This window comes from Vombatus ursinus, unplaced genomic scaffold, assembly GCF_900497805.2.
Source record: "Vombatus ursinus unplaced genomic scaffold, bare-nosed wombat genome assembly UNPS02014807.1, whole genome shotgun sequence".
Taxonomy (NCBI): domain Eukaryota; kingdom Metazoa; phylum Chordata; class Mammalia; order Diprotodontia; family Vombatidae; genus Vombatus; species Vombatus ursinus.
Window position 1 is genome coordinate 8,326,139 of NW_020954585.1, and position 23,182 is coordinate 8,349,320.

The following is a 23,182-nucleotide window of genomic DNA, read 5'->3' on the forward strand; positions in this document are numbered from 1 at the left end:
TATTTAGTTCTATGGAGACACTGGCTAGCAACCAAGTCCCCACTTAGAAGAGATTAAAAGACAAAGTAAATAAATAGAATTTAGTTTAATAAAGTAACATGGCAAATAATGCATTACCACAGGAACAGAGGTGCTAAAGTATGTCCTTTTACATACATTTTCCAGGAAATGGACTAATAGAGTAAACTTTGAAACAATACCAAAAAACAATGCACAAGTGTTTTTTTGGTTTTTTTTAACCATTAAAAAAGATAAACAGTACATGTTTGGAGTGTATTCGTTTTAGTCAAATATCTTTCACAATAAATTCCAGTGACAGAATTTTAGTCTTAAATAAGTGGCTGCTGATGTATCTAAATGTTATTATTCTGATAAAAGCAATTAAGGTTTAAGCATCTCTTTCTCTGTCTGTCCCCAGACTCCAAATGGAAGAGGACACAATCAATTGCCAATCTGCTTTGAATAAAGTTCCACATCTATACAAGTTGGGCTCCTAGAGGTAAGTCCTAAGGCTTAGGTTTGGGTTTTTTCAGAGTACTAGCAGCCTCCCTGTCTAGGAGAGGAATTTTTACTCTTTTGCTTACTGTTTTATTTTTTTACTTATTGTTTGAAGAGGGATGCGGAAAGGGAGGGTGTTGTGTCATTTCTAAGACTTGCTGGTAGTGCTCTTGTGGGTATGGCCCCATGACAAAGCCTTCCCAACTGTTGCTGTATCACTACCTGAAGGAACCTGTGAATCAATCAATCCTGAAAATACTAAATAATATTTCTAAAGTGGTGATCACCTACCAATCCTATTAGTCCTGCACCCTGACAAAAGCCATAATCCAATATCGTGAACACAGCATATCTCCCAAAGCCTTTAAAACAAAGTACTGGTTTCACTCAGTCGTGCCTGGTAGAGTTGGGATATTGGACAGTCTTTGGGCACTTGTTTCCAAGGATCTGATGATGCTTCAGTGAGCTGCAGAATAAAGAGAAGGAAAGAGTCAGCTCTAAGACTTTGTTAGAGTGTACGTAACTAAATACTGAGCTTTCCTTGCCACTTCTTGCAACCATGAACCTGAGGCAGGTTGTCACTGTTGGACCCATTTTACAGGCAGCTAGGTGGCACAGTGGACCAAACACTAGACCTGGAGTCAGGAAGACCTGAGTTCAAATTCATCCTCAGAGACTTACTTGCTGTGTGACCCTGGGCAAGTGACTTAACTGCTGCCTGCCTCAGTTTCCTCATCGGTAAGATGAGGATAATCATAGCACCAACCTCCCAGTATTGTTGCGAAGATCAAATGAGATAATATTTATAAAGTACTTTGCAAACCTTGAAGTACCATATAAATGCTAGCCATTATTATTATTATTATTATTATCATTAAATTTCTAATGAATTGCTTAAACTACATAATGAATTAGTGTTAGGGATAAGTGTAGAGATTAGTGTTCCCAGTCCTTCAGTTTGGGGTACATTATTTAGTCTTTGTATTTTGCCATTCAGACTGACAAGAAATGATAATAAGGTTACATGAATCTCAATATTTTACTCCTATGGCATCTTCACTATTTTAAAGATAAGATACAATGTTTCTCTTGTATATAGATAAAATCACATCTAAATTATTCTATACAGATATCATGGTGAACTCTTAATTATTGAAGTAGTATAGTAAGGCAGCTAGGTGGCGCAGTGGATAGAGTGCTAGCCTAGAGTCAGGAAGACCCATCTTCCTGAGTTCAAATCTGGCTTCAGACACTTACTAGCTGTGTGACCCTGGGCAAGTCACTTAACCTGTTGGCCCCAGCTTCTTCATCTGTACAATGAGGATAATAATAGCACTTACTTCCCAGGGTTGTTGTGAGGATCAAATGATATAATAACTGCAAATTGCTTAGAATAGTGCCTGGCATATAGTAAGCACTACATAAATGTTAGCAACTGTTGCTATTATTATTATTATAATATAGATTAAGTCAGGTATTATGCTAAGCACTGGATCAGGGGTGGGGAACCTTCAGCCTCAAAGCCACTTGTAGCCTTCTAGGTCTTTGGGTGTGGCCTTTTGACTGCATACAAGTTTTACAGAACAAATCCCCAAAAGGACTGCTACAAGGTGAAGCAAGAATTTTATTTTTTTCTACATTCTGGCTACTGAGTGGAGTACCTGTGAGCATGCACAGTAGTTAAGCTTCCAAAACCTCAGCCTGAAATAAGAGTACTCTGGGTCAGTGTGGCTTGATTGGAGAAAAGAAAATTGGGCAGTATTTCTATAGGACTCCATGCATCTCTTCCTTGTCGAGAAATGGTATACTTTCTCTGCAAATCTCAAAGACCACAGACCTGGCTGAAAGACCAGCGCAATCTCACCTCCAATCTCAAGTAGTTGCTACAGAGCAATAACGAAAGTGACAGAGAAGGGAGGTGATGAGAACACAGGAGAGCTTAGGGTTTCTTTACTTCTCTACTGCCTGCTGGTGACAGCCCAAGAGTGGGAGTTGTCCAGAAGTTCCCAAAGACTAGAATCTGATGGGAGGAGTGAAAGATGACCTCTGAGGAACGAAGGTGTGGTGGAAGAGGAAGGCTTTTTCTCTTTCTTTACTTTTTTTTTTTTCAAATAACAAGCATTTATTTTCTCTCCTGCCCATCTTCTACTTTCTTGTCCCAAAAAACAAAACAAATAAAAATAGTACAAAAACATAAACTTTCTCTTCCTGGAGACTCAGAGCTGGGAATAAACAATTTCAGGTTTTCCTCAACAACCCTGTGAAGTAAGCAATACAAATATTAACTCCAATTTACAGAAAAGGAAACTGAGGCACTTAAGAGGCTGTGATTTGTCTATAATCACACAGCTATGTCTGAGGAGGGATTTGAACAGATTTCAAATCTGATGCTCTTTGAATCTTCTCACTAAACTATGCGATTATCCGAGGAAGTGGAAAGATTGTTATGTATGTGTGTATATGTATATACATGAACGTGTTGTAAATAGATGTACACATATGTAATGCATATAGGCATACATGCATACCTCTTCTTATTGTGTTTTGCTTTACTGCACTTTATAGATGTTGCATTTTTTACAAGTAAAGGTTTGTGACAACCCTACACAGCACCATTTTTCTAACATCATGTACTCATATCAGGTCCCTGTGTCACATTTTGGTAATTCTCACAATATTTCAAACTTTGTCATTATTATTATTACATCTGTTATGGTGATCTGTGATAAGTGATCTTTGATGTTACCATTGTAATTGTTTTGGGGCACCACGAACTGTGAAATAGCAAACTTGATAAATGTTGTGTGTGTTCTGTCTGCTTCACTGGCCCACTGTTCCCCTATCTTTCTCCATCTTTTCAGGCTTCCCTATTCCCTGAGACACAACAATATTGAAATTAGACCAATTAAAAGCCCTATAATGGCCTCTAAGTGTTCAAGTGAAAGGAAGAATCAATGCAGCAAATTTCAATGTTGTCTTATTTTAGGATGCCACAGTCACCCCAGTCTTCAGCAACCACCACCTGATCAGTCAGCAGCCACCAACATCGAGGTAGGACCTTCCACCATGTTAAAAAAAATTATAATTCACTGAAAGCTCAGACGATGGTTAGCAATTTTTTTGACAATAGAGTATTTTTTAAATTAAGGTACGTACATTGTTTTTTAGACATAATACTATTCTACACTTAATAGACTACACTATAGTATAAGCATAAATTTTATATGTACTGGGAAACCAAAAAATTAACATGACTTGCTTTATTGCAATATTCACTTTATTGTTTGGTTTAGAACCAAACCTGCAAATATCTCCAAGGTATGCCTGTATATGCCTGTAACAGAGGACTGGCCAATGAAGGCTCAATCCCTGACATGGAATGAAGGAGCCTTAATCTCTACTTCAGAGCATACATGGGTATTCTATGACTGTTTCTGGTTGGTCAACCATGCGGTAAAGAAATGTTCTCTTGACCGACTGCTGAGTGAGAACTGGATATGCATTCCAAAGGTACCAAATCTGGCAGTCAAGGTCACGCACTCCTATAATCCCTGCTACTGGGGAGGATGGAACCTACTGCATCACTTGAGCTCAGCAGTTCCTAGCAATAGTAGGGCTATAAAGCCAATCAGATGTCCACACTAAGTCTCGTACCAATGGGGGGCAAGTCACTTAACTGCTGACTACCTCAGTTTCCTCATCTGCAAAATGGGGATAATAACAGCACCCACTTCCAGGGTTGTTGTGAGGATCAAACGAGATATTTGTAAAGTGCTTAGTACAGTGCCTGGCACATAGTAAGTGCTATATAGATATTAACCATTATTATTATTTCTCTGACTCTTTCAGTTTATTCTTTCCTGCTCTTAAGTAAAGCAGTATTGCAGATGGAAAGGAGTAGGTTATGACTTTGTAAGGTCTCAGAAGGTCCAGGGATGGGAGCCCATGCCATAGTATGCTATCCATAAGGAGTCATTTATGAGATCCAGCTCAGCAATGAACTTGACTAGCAATGGAGATGCTCTTTACTTCATTTACTTGCTAAGCTGTGCATAGAAATGAATTTGGTGGGGCAAATGCTTCGTAACAAACACTAAGAAACTCAGGGACCAAGGAGGTATGGGGAGAATGGGCCCCCAACTAGGGGGAGCTAGGGGATGTTTTATGGTTTTTTACTTATTATATCTTCTCAGTAAATATCCTTTTATACAACTAATTGTTATTAATTGATTAAATGAAACTAAGGTCCTAATTAGTAGACAGTATCATTGATATATGGGAGGTATTAACTGAAATAGCATCGATATTGAGTAGACCACACGAGAAAGAGGATTCAAGCCAATAGCATTAGAAGGACACCTCCAATCTCTCAGGGGTACCCCTGAAACCATGAGAAGAGAGATATGGTCTTGTTCTGGGAACCCAAATCATCAGAGTGGGGCTCTGGGATTAGGAAACCCAGAACTTATAAGGAACACACACACACACACACACACACACACACACACACAAGTTGTCTTGTCTAGTATGTGTCAGAGGTAGTACCTGAACTTAGGACCTCCTGAGTCCAAGGCCAGTTCTCCAATACCATGCTGCCTACTGCTACTCTATATATTTAAAGATACTCCCATTAGGGCTGCTGCTAGGGCATTTTGCTCAGGGATGATGAAGAACTTAAAATTCCTCAATTACATTTAATGGGTCTGATGCGTTTGATGATTTCTATTCCCATCTCCATTCTGATTGATGTAATAATGGAAAATATCTATTAAAAACCATATATCAATTACTTAATATAATCTGTATGGTATATTAATACATAATACATAATTATATCAATATATTACATTAAATAATCAATTATTTAATATTTAATAAACAGCATCAATAAAGTTAATAAATATTAAAATATTTAATAAATAAATTAAATATAATAAATTAGAATATTAAAAACATATGGCATTAATAAAATAAACATATAATATATAATATTACTCCCCCTTCACATACCCTTCAGTCCAGCTAAAGTGGCCTTCTTGCTATTTGGCACATAACATTTCATCTGCCTTCTCCGTGTCTTTGCACAGGCTGTGCCTCATGAGTAGAATGCATCCCTATTCACATTTGCCTCTTGGAATCCCCTCTCTGCTTCAAAATTCAACGCAAATGCCACTTCCTACCATGAGGCCTTTCCTGATCACCCAAGCTCCCAGCTATTACTGCCTCCTCCCTGAAAAGTTCCTTTGTATTTATTTCATATATCCTCATGTGTATGCATGTTGTTTTCCTAAGCTCCTAAGGCAGGAAATTTCATTTTTGTCTTTGCCTAATACAGTATGTGGAACATAGTAGGAGCCTAATAAATGATTGTTGATTAGTTAGTTATAAAACAAATGGATCCTAGATTTAGAGCAAGAATGGGCCTTTGGAAGTACTCTTTCCATATAAACATGGAAGTGACCCAACTGACATTATAAATTCCTCCTGGACTTGATATGTGGCATGTGATAGGAAGCACCCGGACCTTCCAAAAATTCTTAACCATTTTTGTGTCATGGACTCCTTGGGAAGTCTAGGGAAGCCTATGGACCCCTTCTCAAAATAATGTTTCTCAATACATAAAATAAAAGACATAAAATCACAAAGGAAACCAATTATTATAAAATACAGTTACGCAAGTTTTTTCTTAAAAGCTCACAGACACTAGGTTAAGGACTCCTGATCTAGAGAGCAATTAGAAGTTGTTATACATATTTTTTAAGATCTTCAAACAAGGAAGTTACATTCTTATGTTAATATTTACCCGAAAGAGAACCAATAGTGGATGAGGCTCGAGAAGACCACGTAACACACACTGACCGTCCCAGACATGGCCAGTGACACGAAACCCAAGCCACACAGCACACAGAGCAGCATGAGGCCACCTACAGAAATAACGACACCTGGAGAGGGGAGAAATGCCAGGTATGAGAGGGCTCAGTCAAGTTACAAGGACTATGTTTGGACCCAATGACACAAAGTTGTGATCAATATTCTTTGATGCTGACTGGGCCTTAGTTACAGAGTTCTCACCTGCCCCTCTGGCAGGGGGAAGGAGGAGGAAGGAGTGGCAGCTAGGTGGCACAGTAGATAGAGCACCACCCCTGGAGTCAGGAGGACCTGAGTTCAAATCCTGCCTCAGACACTTGACACTAGCTGTGTGACCCTGGGCAAGTCATTTAACCCCATTGCCTAGCCAAAAAAAAAAAAAAAAGGAGGAAGGAAGGCAGAGTATAAAAATGGATACCTTACATTTTCAGAGTATTTGCCTTCTGAAAAGTCTAGACAGGACTCAGGAACCTGTGGCCTCAAGGCCACATGTGGCCCTCTAGGTCCTCAAGTGTGGCCCTTTGACTGAGTCCAAGTTTTACAAAACAAATCCTTTTATTAAGGGGATTTGTTCTGTGAAGTCTGGATTCAGTCAAAGGCCCATACTTGAGGGCCTTGAGGCCACAGGTTCCCCACCTCTGGGCTAGAATGCTTTCCTAGGTACCTTCTAGAGAAAAATAAAGAAAAAAAATTATAAAGAAATAGCACAGAGAGATATAAAATCCTCTCTTCAAGGTCAAACAGCTAGGACTGGTCCGTAAGGATTCCATCATAACAAATAATTTCTAATCTGCATCAAGAACTGTATGAGTGGAAGATAAAAGAATAAAAGGAAGTTCTGAGCTTAATCAGAAGCACTTGGTCTAAGAGATTTTGACTAGAACAGACATAATACTGCATACAATAAGTGCTCAATAAATGTTGTTCAACTGAGTGGCCTTATGCAAGTCACTTAACCTCTGGGACTCAGTTTCTTTTGTAAAACTGAGGGTATTGGACTAGACTTTCCTGGCTTCCTTTAAGTTCCAACTAAAATCCCATCTTTTACAGGAAACCTTTCCCATCTTCTCTTTCTCTTTTTTTTTTCTTTTTCCAGTCAATAGGGGTTAGGTGACTTGTCCAGGGTCACAGAGCTAGTAAGTGTCTGAGGCTGGATTTGAATTTAGGTCCTCCTGACTCCAGGGCTGGCACTCTATCCACTGTGCCACCTAGCTGCCCCCCACCCCCTCTTAATTCTAGTGCCTTCCCTCTGCTAACTATTTCCTATTTATCTTTTATATAGTTTGCTTTGTATATATTTGATGGCATGTTGTCACACCTATTAGATTGTAAGTTCCTTCAGGGCAGGGACTGTCTTTTGCCTCTTTTTATATCCCCAGTGCTTAACACAGTGCCTGGCACAAAGTAGGCACCTAATAAATATTGATTGATTGATAGATGATCTGTAAGGTTCCTTCCAACTCTACATTTAGGATCCTATGACTAACCTATTTTATGGAGAGAAAATATGAAATACCTTCCACTAATATAACCCCAACACAGGCAGCCAGAGACATCAGGACCACAAACAGCAGGAAAAATCCAACGGGAATGGCAGATACCACAACGAACATCAGCAAAGTTAAGGCAACAAAGGGATGTTTATCCAGGTATTGACCAACTGGAGAGTTCATAAAAGCAATCACCTGTGGACAAAGGGGACACAGAGTTACTACATACAAAGTCAGGTTATTTTAACTACTTTGGGGAGGCAGCATCTCAAGGCCTTTTCTCCTAGTCATATTCCTGACATGATTCTACTCCAGGTCAAATAATCAAAGAGGTCTGGGTAATCAACCAAACTATGAGTGTGGAATGTCCTAATGGATGTGACAAAGTCAAAGAGGCAGTCTAAAACTTAGGCCAAAGAAAGGGTTTGGGGTTTTTTGAGGTAGCATTGTGTGGTCTGAACCTGTTGGTTGCCGTTTGTCTCAAAGAGGACCAACGACATGCGATGTTGAATTGGATTTAGTGAGGCAGAGCTGCACCAAGTCATCAGCTTCACTCTCTCTTCCAGAGTCATTGAAGTCCAGTGGCAAGATAAAAGTCAGGACAATAGCTGATGGCCTGGGATGCAGTAGGTGACTTTGGCATCTTCAATGTCTGACCAAGATCTAAGTGCTCCACAGCACTTGCTTCAGCCACTTTCATGACTGCTGGAACATTGTTCTCATCCACCCATTCTGACGGGAATTCTTCAATGTGTGGGATAGGCAGCACCCTAACTCACTGATGGGTCTGAGACCTGTTGGTTACCCTCAACCTGATTTAGCTTATCTGCCAAGATAGTTTTACTGGGGATAGGTTTACCAGGCTGTGGCTGCTACCTGTGCTACAGCTTCTTGGAGTGTACCTAAGCAACAATAACAAAAACAATAACTACTGGAAACAAAGCAGATGCACACTGAATGGAGCTGTTGTTGTTCAGTCATTTTCAGTCATCATCTGACTCTTCGTGATTCAAGTGGCCTGCCATTTCCAGCTTAAATAAGAGATGAGAAAACTGAGGTAAACAAGGTTAAGTGACTTGCCCAAGGTCACACAGCCAGTAAGTGTCTGAGGCTGGATTTGAACCCAGAAAAATGAGTCTTCCTGATTCCAGGTCCAGAAGCTCTATCCACTGTGCCACCTAGCTGCCCCAAGGTACTATATAAATGTTAGCTATTATGATGTAGAAAATTCACAGTATGGAAACTCCCCCTACCTATATTTATAATCATGTCAGAAATTCAGAATAACACCTTCCACACATACAGATCAACAACTCATCTATTACTTAAGAGTTTTAAAGAGTTTCCTGGGGCACCGAGGGGTTAACTGACTGTAGTTAGTAGACCCCTGTCAGAAGATACTCTATAAATCTGATTCAATATAAACACTTACCAAGCAAAGTGTGGTGGAAAGAGTGTTGGATTGGGAGTCTGAGAACCTGAGTTTGAATCCTGTCTCTGCCATTTAATACCTGTGTGATGTTGTGTTTAACATGTCACCTCACTTATTTGGGCTTTGGTTTCCGTAACTGCCAAAAGCAAAGTTGGCCTCAATTACCATGAAGGTTCCTTTCAGCTCTAAATCGATATGGTTGGTATGAGGTACTTTGCTAGGTACAGGGGATATAAAACCCAAAGAAACAAAACAGGGCCTGCCCTCAAGGAGTTTGTATTCTCCTTGGGGATACACCCAAACATCTCACATCTGTCCCCTTTTCTCCTCCTCCTCCTCGGGTCTTCAGGCTCTCATCACTTCTCTCAGAACTATGCAACATCTTGGTTTCCATTCCTCAGGTTTATTGCCTCTAATCCTCACTCCACTTGCACCTGCAGCTGGGCCTGGTTTCAACTCCCCAGAACAAGCTGCCCTTCCCAAGATAAGCTCACAGCTTCTAATCTCATCACCGTACTGCAAATTCAAGCCTGATACCATCTCTCTCAGTTTTCTCTCTCTTATGATTGCAGGGTAGAAATTAGACTTCCGACTCATTCCACTTTGCACTTGCAGTTCTGCCTGGTTTCAACTCTGCAGAGCAAGATGCCCCCTCGCCCTTCCTGGTTCCCAACCCACCCTCTTCTTCAGGTGGGTTGTCTTCCCTTGTTAGATTGTCAACTCCTTGAGAATAGGTACTATCTTCCTTTTTCTTATTTATAAAATGAGAATTTACACAATACATTTATATAATATTTATGTAATGTTTATATAATGTTTCTTAAATTGAATTAATCCAAGATACACCCACCTGCCAAAGTGTCTTTTCCTAAAGTGCAGGTGTGACCACAACATTTCCCTACTCAAATTCTAATGGCTGTCCATTGCCTCTAGAATCAAACTGAAACCAAGGAGTTTCTATTCTGGTCAGCAATAAAAGTAGAAGCAACACGCAGCCAATAACTTGTCAGAATAATAAGCAAATATCTTGGGGCAACTTGGGATGGGGTGGGAGAATGATTAATAAACCAGGATGTTTAATAAACCATCTCACATTACATTTTTCCAACTCTATTTTCCTTTAACATCTTACTTTCCAAGTAAAGGAAGGCAAGAGACTGGTCACTAAATCCATCCCGCCCTAAAGCATTGCATAATGTTTTGTTTGTTTACAGTTGTTTTTTATTGCTGCCATTAGCAAAGACCAGCCAAATTACAATGTGCTGTCCTTTTTATACCACATCACTGATGCCTGGCAGAAAGAGAATAATAGTAAACTGTTCTTCCAGTAGTAGTGATAGGTTTGCATTATATCTACACTTTTAATTAGTCCCCCTTAGCAAGTGAAGGCAATTGTGACATCTGCCTCAGTTAGCACAGGGTCAGGGGAAGGGATGGTAGGATTGATTTTTAGCTCTGACATTTCCATTTCGGTCCTATAACTGTTCACTGAATAAACCATAACACAGACCCAGAGACAAAAGTAAAGCTTTAAAAAAAAAAGAGAGAGAGAGAGAGACAGAATGTCAGAAATGTCTGCTTGGGTTAGAGAAGCTTCACACTCTATTTAGCCCAGAATCTGTCTCTAGCACAATGCTTTGCATATAGTAGCCCCACTATATGCAAATACCACTATATTTGGTGGGAAGAATATAGTAATTTCTTCTATAATGTCATCCCCAGAAGATAGGGGGTAACCTTTGTGAAAAATGATTATTAATAACCAATATCTTGGAGATTCAGAGCTTCCCCCAACCCCTTTCTTGCAAAGTCCTGACTTTAAGTTCAGTTGTTCTTCAGAAGGATCTATTACTGATAATGAGATTGCATTTACTCTCCTTATCCTGGTCAGCCCCCACCCAAGCTGGTAAGTAATTTAATCTAAGGTAGGGAATACGTAAACTTGGGTAGAGACAGATTCTTTTGTGTACATAGCCCAAGGCTGGGAGTGGTCTGGTATAGCTGGGAGTGGTTTAGTATAGAGATCTTTTCTCGGTCCAGGGGTGAGATGATCATTGAGTGATGTCAGCCCCTGTTGAAAGGGTACTAACCCTAACCCCAAAGGGAGCTCAGTTCCAAACTGCAGCTGTCATGCATGGACACATGCATGTTGCGCTCTTTAAGAGAAATAAACATGGCTACAACCTCATTGTATTTATCTTTCTTAGACGAACTTTGTAGGCTGACACCTTAAACACCCTTAAATTTTCTATTATTAACAATTATGGATTTCCTATTAAGAGCAGCATGACAACATGGTGAGAGCTGGCCTCTGACTGCGGATCACAGGGTCCAATTTCTATTTCTACCACACAGGGGCTGTGTGACTACAGGAGAGTGACTTCAACCTCTCAGTACACACCCATTTCCCCCTTCCTATCTCCCAGCAAAATGTATGTATTATGATGTATATATTTATTAAGCAACTACTATAGTAGTTAGCACAGTGCAGAGAACTATGCTAAACGCTGGGGATACAAAATGAAGCAAAATACAGGTCCAGCTCTCAAGACACTTATTAGCTGCGTGATCCTGGCCGAGTCAGGGGATAATAACAGCACCTACCTCCCAGGGTTGTTGTGAGAATCAAATGAGACCCTTATCAGCCAACACCAACTACTGACCAACTGCGCACCAACAGCCAGGTTAGCCCAAGGATCCTGGCAGTGGCAGCAACCCCCAGATATGGTGGTCTGTTTCCGGCCCAGCCCACAAAGCCATCACCCCAGGAAGCAATCTCCATAGAGATGTGGCTGCATATGCAACTGATTCAGTAGAGGATGGCTGCAGAAGATCCAGAAAAGACTGTTCTGGACACCAAAGATCTTGGCAGTGTGAAATTGTTTAAAGTCAGAAATTAATATGTTTTTCTCAGTAGAAATGATACCAAAGAAGATGCTGCTGTACCGAGGGACCATAAGACCTTTCCTTTTGACTTGAAAATGAACCATATCCATAATGTCTTTTTATTGGAAGGTGAACCCCATGAGAGCAAGGACTGTCTTGTAAGTAAGGATGATTTGTATCCCTGGTGCTTCACACACAGTAAGGGCTTTATAAATTCTATTTTACTCATTCATTAACTCATTGCTTACAATAGGGTAAGAGAGATAGTACAAATATTAATATCTCCATTTTACATATGAGGAAATTGAGACACAGAGATTAAAGTGACTTGCCAAAGAATGGTCAAATGAGAAAGCACTATCCACTAACGCCAAATAATACAGGTAGTGAGAGAGTCAAGATTTGAATCCAGAACTAATAACTCCAAAATTCAACACTTTTCGACCACACCTTTTTGTCTCTAATGGAAGGAAGGACTGGTCTAGAGAATTTTTAAAAATCTAAGAAATTACTGATGATAGCCATCAAAATAAGGATTTTTGCAACACACTTAGTTGACGTAATTGTTCTCTCCCCAGGACTAATCTTTAAAAGAGTCTGAGTTCCCTAAGCCCACACTTATTGATAATACTGGAGAGATAGGGGATAGAGAACAGAAAGTTTCTAGGTGACAAGGAAAGCCAGTTTAAGTCTTATTTTTTTTGTAACCAGACCTGTGATTTCATCAGTGTTGGTAGCTTCCACTGAGTTACTTCTGCTGCCAATGCAGATTGTCACATGTTCTTTAATTTAGAAAGCTGCCTGGTCCCCCCAACTAGTGATAGAGCAGAAGTAGGACCAAACCCTTTTCTCCTCTAAAGCACTGCCTCTCAAGATTTAAAACATTTGCCTCTAATAATCCACAACATGAAAAATCAGTAGATTTTTCTGCAATGAGAGACAAAATTGAGAGGCATCATAATATGATGAAACCAATTAACAGATAAACATTTATTAGTATTTACTATGTGCCAGGCACTGAGGAAGCAGAGAAAAGCAAAAACAGTCCCTGCCCTTGAAGAATAGACCAAGTTGGACACCTTGATTCAAACTCTGACTCTGACACTTCTTAGCTGTGACTCAGCAAGTCACCTCATGTCTCCAAGCCTCAGTTTCCTCAGCTGTAAAATGAAGATAATACTTGCACAATTTACTTCACAAGGTCATTGTGAAGGAAGACCTTTGAAAACTTCCAAGCTATATATGTCAATTGTTGATGTGCAAAACAAATGCGCAAATGACATGAAACCAGTTATTTTTTCTGCAATTCAGAGAGCTTTATAAAATCCTAAAAACTAGCCTTGGAAAAGGGATTGTTCCTGGATGTTTAGGGGACATCTGGCCTTACTTGCCTATCTGGGTACTCTCAGCCTTCACTCTGGATCCTAAACAGAGGCCTAGCTTGGCTAGGAGTTACCCAGACCAAATATTTATTGCCTGACGAATTCCACTGTGTGTGTGTGTATATTGGCAAATGTAGCAAAACCCAACCCCATCACTCTGAATTCTGAGCTGCTGAAGACTGAGTAGAAAATGCCAAGCAACCAAAGTTTACAAATTGCTTCTTTCTTGATTTCTCTCTTTACCAAAAAGTCATGCCTTTGCAAGAGATAAGGTCTTTCTCCATAGGGTAGAGATAGAGACTTATGATTTCATCTGTGAGCTACTGGATGAGGAGGGCGGCTAGGTGGTGCCATAGTGCATAAAGTGCCAGGCCTAGAGTCAGGAAGACTCATCTTCCTGATTTCAAATCTGGCCTCAGATACTTACTAGTTGTGTGACAGCTAGTCAAGTCATTGGGCAAGTCACTTAACCCTGTTTACCTCACTTTCCTCATCTGTAAAATGAGCTAGAGAAGGAAAAGGCTCGAGCATCTTTGCCGATAAAACCCCAAATGGGGTCATGAAGTTGGACACAACTGAAAAGAATGAACAAAAAAATTGGATGAGGGAACTCCTTCTACGAAATCAGATTAGCAAGTTCTCTGCAATTTATACTCCTAAAGAGTGCTTAGAGCATTGAGATTTTAGATGACCTGCCTGGTCCCAAAGCCAATATGTATGAGAGGCAGACCTTGAACCCAGGTGTTCTAGGCTCCAAGACCAGCTTTCTCTCCAGTACACTGTTTCCACTGTCTCTACATTAAACTGAAGGACAATGAACAGACATTAAACCTCACAACCAGACTAGAGTTTCTAATAGGTCTGGCCCCTCATTTGGAAGGGGCTGACTTATTCACAAGGACCTACCTTCTAAAATAGGGGAAAAAATTACAAGTTTAAAGAACACTAGATTTGAAATGAGAGAACTTGGGTTCAAATCTAGTACTATATGTGTTACTTCTCTGGGACTAAATTTCTTCGTTCATAAAGTGATGCGGTTGGGTTAGATCAGGGGTTCCCATTTATTGGTTTGCAAACCCAAATGGTGGTTTGTATATGGTCCAACAGGTTCACACTAAAATTCTTTAATGCCTCCTGAGGCAGTAAATAATTATAGAATATTATGAGTAGCATATTAAAATTACCCTGGGGGAGATTACAACACACTTCTGTTGTTGAAACAACATAGAACAAAAAACATTGGGAACCAGTGGTTTAGATGATCTATAAACATTCATTCCAGCTCTAAATCCTACGATAAAGGGTCATGTTCTAGCACTGGGCAGCCTGCAGATGATTCAAACTCACCTTGGAGTTACTCTGGATGGAATTGATCAATGAAGCTAGCTTCTTCTGTAGCTCCTGTAAATCTCTGGATGTACTGGAAGTCTCCATTTTCACCATCCTTCTTTCCTACCTGCTCAAGCTTCCTCAATGAGGTGGCAAACAAAATAACCCAACTCTGTATTTCACATGTCTCTGTTTACTTCTTGCTGTAAGCAAGGGAAGAATGGTAGTTCTTAATCAATTAAGAGTCTGCAACAAATCAGATCAAAGTGCTGTAGTTGCTGAGCATAATCTCTAAGGTCCTATTTTCCTTCATGAAGAACCTATCTGACAATTCCCACTGACCCTGATCTTTCTTTCTAGACTTTCTAGACCTTTCTGGACTCCCCCTGCCATTTATTATACATACTACATATTTAAGTACTAGATTTATATTGTCTTGAATTTAAGTTCTAATTGTTCTATGTACCCAGTCTTCTCAATATCTCTAAAAACTGACTGTACTCACAGCACTATGCTAGCCTCATGGTACGTATTCAATACATACCCATTAAGAAATGAATTGACTTCAAACCTGAATGGTACAAAGGTGAGTTGAGCCAATAACCAGGCTCATCCTCTTTCTCCCCATCTCACCCCAAGTGATCCACTTGGTTTGTAATATCAACCCGAAAGTGATCTTATCTCAAGTCCTGTTCTACTTGAGCAGTTCCCAAGCTTATTCAAGATTTATTTGATTTCTAAAGCCCTTTTACATTAAAAAGTCAAATTCAGTAGTGGTGTATCTAACATTACCAAGTAAATAAGCTCCTAAGAGCTACTGATCAACAAGTATTCACTGAATTCCTCTCATATAAACTAGATTTCTATAAATCGTATCATATTCCATATGTACTAGGGACATTTGGTACAGTAAATAAACAATAAAGCAAAAAAAAAATCATTATATAAAGCAAATGTTCCCTTCTAACTTATCTTAATGCATCAAGTCTAGATTTTCAACTCAGGTTTGCTTAAAACAATACTTCAGCAATAGCTCCAGGTTTAGGGGCATCCTATCAACTGGGTTTATCTCATTTCACTTCTAGGCAGCCTTGTCCTCCCCAAGCTACTTCTTCAGGAGCTGAGAAACTGAACTATTACATCAATAAAGTTTTCCTCTCCCCATTTGTCACCAAGCCCATACCTGTATCAACACCCACCCCTCTTCCTAGGATCTCTTATTACTCAACCTTTGATATCTATACAGTGAATTTTTAACCTTTTTGTGTGTGTGTGTGTGTCAAGGACCCTTTGGCAAGCTTATGGACTCCTCAGAAAAAATGTTTTTAAATGCATGAAGACAAATACATAGAATTACAAAGGAAACTAATATTGAAATAGTTTCATATATACATACATAGTTATTTATAAATAATACAGAAATATATGCAATGTTTACATGTTCATGTTACACGTGTGTATTTATATACATGTGTGTACATATGCATGTACATGCATAGGTATAAAAATTTCATGAACCCCAGGTTAAGAAGGCCTGGCTAGGCCATTTTATCCAAAAAGAAGGAATAAACCCCAGCAGCTCCCACAGGCAACAATAACCCAACCCCCAGAGAGAGAAGACAAGGCCTTATCAATTTGTCTCTTGACAAATTTTGTAAGTTAGTGTTCAGGGAGGGATGCCAACATCCTACTCTCATTCCTGAGCCCCAAAGTAAATACTGTCTGTTTCTCTCCCTGACTCTACCCTTCTCCTGGGGGCCAAACTGTCACCCCAACAACATTCTAATCCAGAGCTCAGTGCTGAGACTGGACTGGGGTAGGAATGAGATCTTTCTAATTGAGAAAGGAGAACCAGGGCTCCCTGTTGTACTTCTCCCTTCTTAGATCCTTAAATACCAGTATTTCCTCCTTGCCAAACCCAAGACCCAGCTCAGGGCCTCTCAGTTCCCACAGAGCCCCAAAATTACTGTGAGGAAAGATCCCAGGCTCCCTTTAGGGCCACAGGGAGAGAGAAGAGATTGAGGAAGTAGTCATCCTTTTCCTAAACACAATGTGTTTCGTTTTGTTCTGGGGGGTGGGGAGATGGAGGCATCCAGTGCGTCCCAGCTCTCCGGGTTCTCTCCCTTCCCAGATCAGATATCCAGGACTCTCACCTGGTGTGGATTCCTTCCGCAGCTCCAGCTTCCGAGACCCCGTTGCCCACCTGTATTGGCCAGCGGAGCAGAGAACCAAGGGGCCCTACGCTGCGCGCGGGTGGAGGCGGACAGACAGCAAAGGAGGAGGAGTAGAGGCCCGAGCCAAAGCAGACACACGCAGGGGGCGGGAGCTGGGTGACAGCCGGCCTCGGCTTCTCTCCGACCCCTTCCCCGCCCAATCCGCCTCCTGCAGTCGGCACCGCCCCTTCTCCCCTAGATCTTCCTTAGCCTGGCCAGAAAGAAGAGTTCTACCCGAGCCTGGGCGGCAGTCAGTTTGGAGGCCCTGTGGGCAGCCCGGGTCCGAGTGCAACGCGGTGACTGAGAGCGCAGGGAGGAGCCAGCGAGGTTTGGGGCCAGCGAGAGCCTGCGGAGCAGCGGGGCTGGGATGGTCCGGGGGAGGCAGCCGATGCTCACCACGGATGGTGGCGGCGGGTCCGTGGAGGGTTAACTTGGCGTGTTGGCTCGTCTGCTTCGTCTTTATTCATGGCGTAGTCCCTTTCAGTCACCTCTCTGCAGGACCTCAGTCGAGAAACCAGAGTACCAAATAATTCAGTAACAACTTACTGAGTAGTACTTGTTTTCTTAAGAGAGGACTGGGAAGGAGCCTAAAGGAATTCATCTCTAAAGGGAGAATTCTGAGCCTTCAGATGCTCCTCCCAACGTCTTGGGGTGTGTGTGTGTGTGTGTGTGTGTCTGTGTCTATGTCTGTGTGTGTGTGTGTGTGTGTGTGTTCGCCTACTGCCTAGTCAAGTCAAGCATTTATTAAAATTTATTAAGCTCCTACCCCGTGCCAGGTATGGCTAAACTCTGGAAATACAAAGAAAGGTAAAAGACAGTCCCTTGTTTTCATGAAACTCACGGCCTAATGGGGGAGATAAGAAGATACAAACAACAGAGTTTGTGACAGTTGAAGAAAGCCTGGAAGGCTAGGCAGTAGAGATGAGGAGGGATTCCAGGCAGGGGAGTGAAAGCGCTCAGTCAGAAGATTGATCAATTATTACATTTGAGGAGCCGCCAAGAGGCCAATGTTACTGAATTATGGGTACTTGGAGTGGAGTAGGATTGGAGAGATAAGAAGGGGCCAATCTGAAAGACAGGCCTGGGTAGGAAATGGCTGTGAACTGAGACAGTCGGAGAATTAAATGTATTGCATCTTGCCCATGGATCCAGAAACCATCCGTATGGGAGACAGGATTTGAACTTTAGGTCCAGCACCCCATTATTTGACACCACACTGCCTCTCCAGGTCCTGAACTCCTTCCACAACATCCCCCTGTTCCTCTATATATGAGCAGATGAGTTCAGTAGGTCTAGTGAGAAAAACATCCTTTCATGAATTGAACACTAGATCTAAGAGCCAGGCTCCACCACTTATTAACCATGTGACCTTGGGCTTGTCCCTTAACCTCTCTGAATTTCAATTTCTTCATCTTCGAAATAACACTTGCAACTACCTCACCCATACATTGTTATCAGGACAAATTGAGATTGTGAAGACCCAATGCTTTACAAACCTTATTTGATATTTGGTGGTAAGAGAACTTAAGTTATCTTTAAGGAGAAACCTTTCTTTCTGTTATAATTCTGCTCTCTCCTGTGCTTCAGATGCTCCTGGACTTTGCCACTATGACCATGACTTAGTTGCCTTCTTACCCTGGAACTTCCCTCAGCCATTGAAGAGAGTGGAGCTTCTCCTGATGGAGAAGTTCCTTTGGGGGGGGGGGGGTTGGGAGAGAGATGTGTGTGAAATTTGTGGGGAGAGATCTCCATTTTAGAGATATGCCCAGGCCAGCCATGCTTCATTTCCCTCCTGGAGAAGGTTCAGACTTTGGCCACAATGCCCCATCATCAGTACTTTTTCTCTCACCCCCCCTCTTCTCCCTTTAATATTTTGCTTACCACTACCTCCACCACCACCATCTCCTTAGAATATAAGATAGAACTTGCACTGGGACCAAGAAGAATGATTGTCTTAGCTACTCACACCTTATGTAAGTGTTGAATCTCACTGGACAAGTATGTAGTATTAGAAGAAAATACCAAGATTTGAAGCCTAATCTGGGCACAAAGGGTTATCTGCAAAGGCAGGAGATAAAATTTATCTAAGGCTAAGATACATTGCATCCTGGTTTCTCACCCTAAATTTTTGTAAAGACAGAGAAGGCCAGTGAGTGTCCTAAAGCCCTGGATACACTGATTACAGGAGAAGTAGTTCATTATTAACTGTTAATGTTGTATATCACAAAATCATATCTAAAGCTGGAAGCAGGGTTGTGCTGGAGCCATCTGAAACGTGAGAGCAGATTGTTAAAATTCTAGTGTGAGTGATGTGGTTTGGGGTTGCTGGGAACATTGAAATGTCAGGGTACAGGATGGCATCCGCCTGGAATTAATTCAGAAACTCAAACCTTCTTCCAGTCAAATGACAAGGTTTATTTTAACACCAATAGGAGCTGGCAACATTCTTAGGGAATCTGCAACTTAATGGGGGTGAGACTGATGCTTATATACAAAAAAAAGGCATTGAAAGGATCTAGATAGAATTAAGGAGTTGTAAGTAGTCTGGGGTGGGCTAGATGCAATAGTGAAAGAAATATTAAGTAGTCTGGAGTGGGCCAACAGCCATAGTGAAAGGATTGTCAAGTAAGTTAATTAAGTGATCTAGGTGGGCTGAGGTGGGCCAGATGCCTTGGATAGAGGTGCCGGTGATCTGGCCTATGAAATGTATGGGAAAATTCAGGGACTGGGTTGCTTTCAAAAATATGGTCTTTTCCTTTTAAGGGTCCAGGTCCCATCACTCCATCATGAGCATTTACCACCTCAAAAATCAGTAAATACTACACATCAAGGATCAATTTACTGTTTTGTTGATTGTCATTTGAGACCTAAGAAACTGATGTAAAAAAATGTTAATGCTAAGATTAAACTTAAAAGTGTGTCCTGCATACAATTTTTTTTGACAGCCAGTTGTTAAACATTTACCAATACATCATTGTCTGAAAGGGAGCTCAGCAGTGATCTTGTCCAACTTGGTCTTCAAAAAAGAATCCCCTGAAGTGGATGTTCAATAAGTGACCAAGCAGCATCCAGTTGAAGATCCCTAATGACCAGGAGCCCATTAGGGGCAAGTGTGGTACAGCAGAAAGAGCCCCAACTCTGGAGACACAGGACATTGGTTCAAATATTCCCTCTGCTCACTTGTGAGGCTATAAACATATCACTTAATCTCCCTGGGCCACCATTTTCAGGTTGGTTCTTAACCCTTTTTGTGTCATGGAGCCTTTTGACAATCCAGCGAAGCTTATGGACCCCATGTTTTTAAATGCATATATTTCTAAAAAGATTACAAAGAAACCAATTATGTTGAAATACAGTTACATACATATATTTATATTTAAAAAGCAAATTTGCTGACCCCAGGTTAAAAATCCCAGAAAAGATGTTCTCTGAAGTGCCTTCAATGATTCCCATGATCCTATGACTTCTCAAGGCAGCCAGTTCCAGTTATGAATAGTTTTAATTGTGGAGAAACTCTTCTATATACTGAACCTTAACCTGCCTCTCTGTTTTTCCCACCCATTGTTGGAGGCCTGCCCTGTGAGGCCAAACCCAGAGTCTAATTTACCCTCTTCTGTAGGACCACTTTGAAACCTTAACATTCGTAACAACAACTGACACTTATAGTACATTTGCATAATTATCTCATTTAATCCTCACAATAACTCTGTGTGGCAAACTCTATAAATATTACTTGGGGCAGCCAAGTGGCACAGTGGATAGAGCACTGGCCCTGGAGTCAGGAAGACCTGAGTTCAAATCCACCCTTAGACAATTGACATTTACTAGGTGTGTGACCCTGGGCAAGTCACTTAACCCTATAGCCTAGCAAAAAAAAAAAAATAAAACTTACTTACCCTTTCCCTCCCCCCCTTTTGTAGATGATGATCAGGATAGGATAAAACTGCCTACCTCCTTCTCTTCCTCCTCTGCTTACAACTATGGTGTCCTCTACCATCTTCCAGGAGAAAACCTAAAGTAATTTATACTATGAAGCCAAAATAGAATGTTGAGAAACTATTTTTTTACTGGTGGACCCATAAAAGGTCTGGGAACTAAGTCCTTGAGTTTAATTTATCTCCTTCACTTCCCCCTCCCCTTCCAAGGAAACAACTGGGTATTTTATCTGTGTGGCCTGTGGATAGTTAGATCAGTTTGAATTTCTGAACCCTTTGCTAAAATTTCATTGTTTTCAAACCAACCCCTCCCCATTCACTGTCACCTCCAAACTTTTCAAGCCTGGTTTGGGTTCAGTTTATTCAAATTAATGCTCATAATTCCCTAATCCCTTTGATTTTCTTCCTCAAAAGACTTTTACTATGGATTCCACACCCCACATCAGTTACTTAAAATAAGAAAGCAAGATAAATTCAGGAAAATAGTATAAGAGAGTGATTCCTTTCTACCTTTCAACTCAGTTGAGGAGTCACAGATGTTTTAACTGCTTATAATCCCTTTACAAAGTATGAACAGCTCCCTGAATGAGACACAAGAGAACAATGTGATTGGTTGAGCTAACAAATTCCCCTTCTAAGGGCTTTAGAGAGGCACTGGGATATTTAAGAGAGTTCATCAATTCAAGTTAGGGGTAGTTAGATGGTGCAGTGGATGGAGTGCTGGCTCTGGAGTCTAGAGGACTTGAATTCAAATGTGACCTCAGATACTACTAGCTGTGTGACCTTTGACTCAGTGACCCATCTGTAAAATGGGCTGGAGAAGAAAAGGGCAAACCACTCCAGTGTCCACTATCCAGTATACTACAGTATCCAAGAAAACCCCAAATGGGTCACAAAGAGTCCAAAATGACCCAAATAGGATCATGAAGAGTTGGACATGACTGAACATTAGACACACATATTGATTCAAGTTAGCAATGGAAAGAGAATGCTGCCCCTGAGAAGGATTTACCAGGGAAGCTGGGAGAGAATTCCTCTCTTTCCCCATTAGTCTGGTCACTTTGAGGTGGAGAGAAGCCTCAAGAACGTTTTGTGGGGAAGGATCCTGGAGTGGGGGAGAAGGGAATTTCTCTCTCCTCCTTTCCTATTAACTAGGACATTTAGCAGCAACTTGTCTAGAGTCAGACACCTCATCTAGCATTTCAAGAGTTTGCAAAATTAAATATTTGAGGCACAGTTGAGAGGTAGTTGAGAGGTATTATACCCAGACACTGATACAGAAAGGTGGTTGGTCACTTGAGGGAAGAAGCAGCCTAAAGGAACAGGATCCCTTATGGCAGAGAACAGAGCCAGGAGATTGAGAATCAGACTATGGCACAGACTCTGGGCACACAGCCGAGCAACCCATCCAGGAGAGACACTGGGGCAACTAGGTGGCATAGTGGATAGAGGACCAGCCCAGGATTCAGGAGGACCTGAGTTCAAATCCAGCCTCAGACACGTAACACTTACTAGCTGTGTGACCCTGGGCAAGTCACTTAACCCCCTTTGCCCAACCAAAAAAAAAAAAAAAGAAAGAGACACTGAACTAAAGGGGGTTTGATAAGGACTCCATAAAGGGAGAAAAAGACTTTCAGGCCCTGAAATGTCAGGAGTTGTGAGTTGTCTTTGCCACATGTATACCACACTACCAATATAGTTAGCCATTCTTTGAGCCATTCTTCCCAAGATGCTATTTGTGGAAGAGTGTGCCCTAGGTTTGGGGGGGGGGGGGGTATGATATCCTAGTAAAATGCCTTTGCTAAGAGCGATATGTGTCTACAGGGCAGCTAGGTGGCACAGTGGATAGAGCTCTTGGCTTGGAATCAGGAAGACTCATCTTCCTGGGTTCAAATCTGGCCTGAGACATTTACTAGCTATGTGACCCTAGGAAAGTCAGCTAACCCTGTTTGCCTCAGTTTCCTCATCTATAAATTGAGCTAGAGAAGGAAATGGCAAATCACTTCAGTATCTTTGCCAAGAAAACCCCAAATGGGGTCATGAAGAGTTGAACAGGATTGAATAACAACAATAACAACAGTTGTCTACTGGTTAACTGTTAATGGGATGTTTACTGGTGAAGACTAGCTTTGCAAGTACAGACCCATGA

General features: G+C 41.2%; 1 protein-coding gene across 1 annotated transcript; it reads right to left on the reverse strand.

Annotated features, from left to right (window-relative positions):
• Positions 1-70: 70 nt before the first annotated feature.
• LOC114051933 (promethin-like) lies at positions 71-17,128 on the reverse strand. The gene is made up of 5 exons (XM_027874352.1): positions 17,039-17,128; positions 14,904-15,088; positions 7,883-8,051; positions 6,302-6,440; positions 71-964 (listed from the first exon to the last, which is right to left on the reverse strand). The coding sequence occupies exons 2-5, from the start codon at positions 14,997-14,999 to the stop codon at positions 886-888; spliced, it is 483 nt and encodes a 160-aa protein (XP_027730153.1). The 5' UTR covers positions 15,000-15,088; positions 17,039-17,128; the 3' UTR covers positions 71-885.
• Between the last annotated feature and the right edge of the window lie 6,054 nt (positions 17,129-23,182).